This window comes from Brassica oleracea, unplaced genomic scaffold, assembly GCF_000695525.1.
Source record: "Brassica oleracea var. oleracea cultivar TO1000 unplaced genomic scaffold, BOL UnpScaffold01400, whole genome shotgun sequence".
Classification (NCBI taxonomy): domain Eukaryota; kingdom Viridiplantae; phylum Streptophyta; class Magnoliopsida; order Brassicales; family Brassicaceae; genus Brassica; species Brassica oleracea.
Genome location: NW_013617936.1, coordinates 6,532 through 12,145, shown reverse-complemented (window position 1 = coordinate 12,145; position 5,614 = coordinate 6,532). Strand labels below are relative to the sequence as shown.

General features: G+C 34.0%; 1 protein-coding gene across 1 annotated transcript; it reads right to left on the bottom strand.

The window, feature by feature from the left end:
• Positions 1-4,032: 4,032 nt before the first annotated feature.
• Positions 4,033-4,889, bottom strand: LOC106321300 (hydroxysteroid dehydrogenase-like protein 2; the record flags this gene model as incomplete). Its single annotated transcript, XM_013759594.1, is given in 6 exon segments — positions 4,033-4,218; positions 4,220-4,259; positions 4,442-4,530; positions 4,532-4,545; positions 4,654-4,714; positions 4,800-4,889. Coding segments are annotated over 6 exon segments (336 nt in total), but the record flags the coding sequence as incomplete, so codon positions are not given.
• Positions 4,890-5,614: the final 725 nt, after the last annotated feature.

Genomic DNA, 5,614 nt, shown 5'->3' with positions numbered 1-5,614 from the left:
ACGAAACGATACCGACGGACAGGTTCGTCGGAAATTCGTCGGAATCGGTCTATTCCGACGAATTTCCGACGATTTCGGCCATCAGAATCTCCCTGTTTTCTTTTAGTGATTATATTTCTTTGTTAGTATATTTTTATACAAATAAAATAGGTTTTATAATGTATCAAAATATTACATGGGTGCTTTTTGTAGTAGAAGCATCTCCAGTTTTTGGTCTTTTTCCTCCTTTTTTGTGTCCGCCGCCGGCTCCATATGTTCCATATGATCGGTTAGCATCTAATCATTTGAAATAAGTAAATAAATTAGTCTACTTTTTTGGGTTATAACAAAAATGATCTAAGTTAAAAAAAAGTTCATTTTCTTTCTTTTGGCTTGCGTAATAACAGAAAAAACCCAACTTTTTGATCAATAAAAAAAAACTGTACATAAAGAAATTGCTTCAATGTTTTATGCAACAACATAAACAAGTCAAGAAGCTAAAAAAGATCAAAGCTTTTTCTTTATTCAGAGTTTATTTGACGAGTTTATCCAACAACATAAGCAACCGGCCCTAAACACCTCGATGCAGCAACAAAAAAAACCCACCAAAAAAACTCAGACGATGAAAATTTTTTTTGTCAGAGATTGCATTTGAGGATTTCATCAAGCAACAAAAACCCTAAAGTTATATAAAACACTCAAAATCAAGATCCAGATATACCTTGATCTCTTTCGTGCTTGGTCCCAGGTGCTTCCTTTGCTACCTGTTCAAAGCGTGGAGATAGTTACTTTAGAAGGTGTACCAGGAGATCTTTTATGTAGTTATTCAAATACTCAAAAGAGACAAGATTTATTATTTGTATACGCCACTAAGAGAGAAACCAAACTTATTATATATTGACCCTAGCTTTCAAAAGAGTTGTAGCTTTGGAAACAAAAACAGATTTGGATCAAGGGTTTTAAGAAACGTAAACTTACATCTGCTGGAGGATCTTCACCGAACATTTTTCTTTTTCTCTTATCCATTTGTAGCTCTGAAGAAAGAAGCATGTATGAGTTAAGAACAAGTAAACGGAAGCCATACTTATGGAAAACTATATACGAATATATAAAGCATTTTCTCTCTCTAAAAGAACTTACATTTTTCTCAGTGTCTATGACTCAGATCTTTCTTGTTTTTTTTTTCTCAGTGTTTATGACTCTGAAGAAAGAAGCATGTATGAGTTAAGAAACAGAAAACGGAAGCCATACTAATGGAAAACTATGAATAAACATTTTCTCTCTCTAGAAGAACTTACATTTTCTCAGTGTCTATGACTCAGATCTTTCGTGCTTTGTTCTCTCTCACGTAGTAAGTATATATAGAATACTGATTTGCATCAACACAAGTTTATGATTTACATTTTAAAGAAAACAAAATAGAAAGTTTTCTTCTCTCGGTATACGATACGAGACAACACCTGTCCAGTTTGCAGAGTTGTAAGAACTTTAACAGAATATTAATGGCTATCTTCAGGAGAGAATTCCTCTGATACCCCTACCTTTCTTTTATTTGCTTAAACCCACTAAATAGGAGCTCATATTCATGGCGAGCTCATATAATTCTTAAACCCTTTAAATGGGACAAACCATTTGTTGTTGATATTCTATTCATTATAAGCTAACATTACAAACGGTTGATGAATAGTTTAATAATGTGATCGTTTATTTTATTATTTGCATGGTCCCGTTTGATACGATGTTTTTTTTTTCGTTTGATACGATGTTGTTTAGGGCACAAAAGTTAACGTCTGATCTTCTTTTGTAATGTCGATTTTTGCTATATCTTAAGTTCCGGACTCGGCTTTTTTTTTATGCTAACAATATTTTGGTTTTTGTAACGCACATGATTTATTGTGTGTGAATTTTAAATATACTGTGCTACTCTATCTGATAACATGCCAATATGAAAACCACATATAAGAAAACGCATCACTTATTTACGGAATGACGTGATAGTTTTTTGCTGAAATCGATCAAAATATTTTTTTTGGGATTTAATGGTTTCATGGATCTATCGGAGTTATATGTATATTTAGATGTACTTATTATTACTTAAAAGATTTATTGAACTATAAAATTATTTTTAAAAATGCAGACGGATATAATATATAACGATGTAGAAAGAAACTGTTTTAAATTTGGAGAAAGGGGTTTAAAAACAATGAATAGGTTAAGAGAAAGGACCCTTATATATTTTCATCAATTCATAACAATGGATGTGATGTCATTTTATAAGGGGTTTCGAAGACTGGGAAGAAAATATTACTGCCTATCTTGAGAAAACAATTTCTTTTAAACTCCTAAAATCATGTCAATATTTTCTCAAAAAAAAAATCATGTCAATATAACCTATAAGAAACCTCATATCATTCCAAAACTATAACAACTAAACGGCTCAAACAATTTATTTTCATGTTAATATTCCCTTTATTCTCGTATAATTCCTATATCAAACGATCACATGTTAATACAAATACCATAAAACTACTAATGAATAGTTTCATGCGTAATGCAAAAATTCAGTTAATTAAAGAAACAGTTTCATGCGATAGTTTAATTTATGGTCCCATTCGATCGATGTTGTTTTTACGGTACAACAGAGATATTCTTTTATGTTTGGGAAAGAGAAGGACAAATTGAAATAGAGTCTACACACTAGCTCAAAAAGTTGACCATATTTCAGAGAAGTATCAATATCTGATTTTGCGTTATGTTTTATCCATTACTGTTTATTTATTTAAATAACATCATCGATTTCATCACGACTAAGACGCTTGGGATTAAAATAACACAGGATTTTTTTTTTTGAACATCAATAACACAGGATTTTTATTACATATATATTCGACTTTTTTCTCAAGAAACATATATTGATATATATTCGACTTTATCAAAGAAGTCTATCGTCGCATCTCCAATGTACACCTCTATATTTTCCTCTAAATAAAGATCTCTATTATAAAGCTGAAAATGCTCCAATGTATGCCCTTATAATAGAGTTTTTCTATTTTAGAGGAAAATATAGAGAAAATTTATTTTTTGTATCTATATTTAAAGGTAGAAATATCATATTTCTATATTTTTCCATATAAATAGAGAAACTCTATTATACAGATATAAATTAGAGCATTTTTACTTCTATAATAAATTTTTTCTATTTTGAAAAAAGAATATAGAAATAGAAATAGGGGTGAATTAGAAATGGTCTAGCACCGTCACAAAGATTATGCGTTCTTTACATAAATGAGTCTGCCCCGGATAGGTGTCTGCCCAGGGACAAAAACACATGGCAGTGACTATTAATAAAACGCGTTGATATGAAGTCTTAAAGCGCGTAATATATTTAGCATACTTAGAGCATGATTATCCCTATAACCCCATAAGGGTTTCTTAATCACTTTTTAGTATTAAATGTGTGTTAAGAATTTAGTTAAGAAACAACTAATTTTTTGTCCTCCATTCATAGTTTCTTAACTTAAGGGTTCTTAGAAAAAATAGTGAATGATGATTAAAGAGAGAAAGAGAAAATGGATGATGACTTTGGTTTTGTGAATAAACATAAATATAACAGAACAACAACAAGAAGAAGACACAACATAAACATAACAGAACATTAACTCCATTACAGAATCAAGAGACAGAACAACCTAAACAGAGCTTCTTCTTAAACAATTAAAATTCATCCATTACAGAGAGAGAGTACTCGAAAGAAAAGAGATAGAGAGGAAACTGACCGTACTAGAGCAGCAGTGGCTTGATCACCAATCCAGCAGTGGCTTCATCACCATCAGACTGTGAATTTCCAGCTGCAAACGAATCAGAACATATCACAATCCTGCTTTGCAACACCCTCCGAGTCAGAAGCCTGACAACATAAACATTTTAATTACAATAAGGAATGCTCTCAGCAGAGTTGATTGAAATAGAAAAATAATCAAATGTAACATTTATCTCAATTCAATACAACTCCTGCAGTGAAAGAGGAAAAACTGTGTTTGTTGACTTGCCTTCTCAGAGAAGAAACGAAGCTCGGACAGTTTGTATTAGACTTGAGTTAAATCTACAGTTGGATAAGTTACTGCAGGTTGTTTGGTAGGAGACAAGTATCAGATGGTGAGTTCAAGGGAGGCTTGCAGCACCATTCTTACACGGTGTTCACAACTTCGAAGGCTTTGGGAAAATGGCAGGGGTGAACTTCTTGCGCAGCACTGAGACTACCCTTTATCTTCATCAAACCCCTGCCACCAACCGCCACCAACTAAAACATTCAACATTCACACAGAGACTCAGAGATCAACTTCTTGAACCAAATCAAACAAAACCAAGACAGCAGAAGCTTGGTGGATTTGGGTTCAGACACAAAGACAAAAGGCTGCTTAAAAACTTGTAATAAAATGACATTAACGAAAAAAAGACAAACCTAATGAAAGCAATATGAGGATTAATCTTGCCAGTAGCAACTTTGACAAAGTCATCATCTTTGAAGGAGAAAGTAGCATCCATTTTTCCCTCCTTCATATTTTCCTAAAAAAATCAATTTTGCAAAATAAAAGAACAATCAATTGATTTTAAGAGGATCCAATTACGATAATCATGTCTTAATTTCTCTTATTCGAATACCCAGTTGCTAACCTTTGGTGACTTTCCTTTTCTTCAGATCCACGATGCAGGTAACCTCTTCAAACCCTAATTTCTGGAAAAAATCAAACAAAATAGGCAAAATTAACCAAAAAAATTAATTAGAACACAAATCGAGTCTAAGAAAAGGGGGGACCTACCTTGGGAGCGATGTTGATCTGATAAACGAGACCGATCTTCTCCGTGAGCTCTTTACCGGCATTGGTGGAGAGATGTTGCTTCATCACATTAGTTTAGGTGCTGACACGTTTCTTTAAATGTGTGTTAAGGATCGGTTACAAAATAGCTACATTAAGGATCGGTGCTTGGGATATTATGTATTTTTGATTTAATTAAATGAGTCATTAATTTTAAAAACCGTCTTAAGGATCGCCGATAATGATGGTCTTATGTTTAATACTATATTTACTTACCCACCCCTACAGTTCTTTTATTTGCTAGACCCACCAAATGGGGACTAACTCTTTTTTTTGCCAACTCAAATATTATTAAAAGGTCGAAACCCAAAGAGACGAAGTCCATACAAACCAAAAAAACAGCAAACAAAGGCCCATACAAAAGGGCAAACCTAAAAGCCGAAAGGCCCACTATGAAGCCCAACAACAAACACGCGTCAAGAAAAACAAACAACACGCGTTCCCCACTCGACACCCATGCATCGCAACCCCACCGCTATGACCGCTTCGAAATCCAGCGCCGGAAACCTAACCGGCGAACACCGAGACTCCCCGTACATACCGGAGATGAAACAGACAAACACACACATCCGTCATCGTTTCCGGATTATCATCACCGAATCAACCATCTCACTTGACCACCGGTTTCAAACCGGCAACTCGACAACACCCACATCCACCGAAGAATCCACCTCCAACGATTGTATTGGACGTATTGGATAATCGGCATCGCAAACTTTGAGTTCAGAGAGCATCAATCGATTAGCATCGAGATCTCA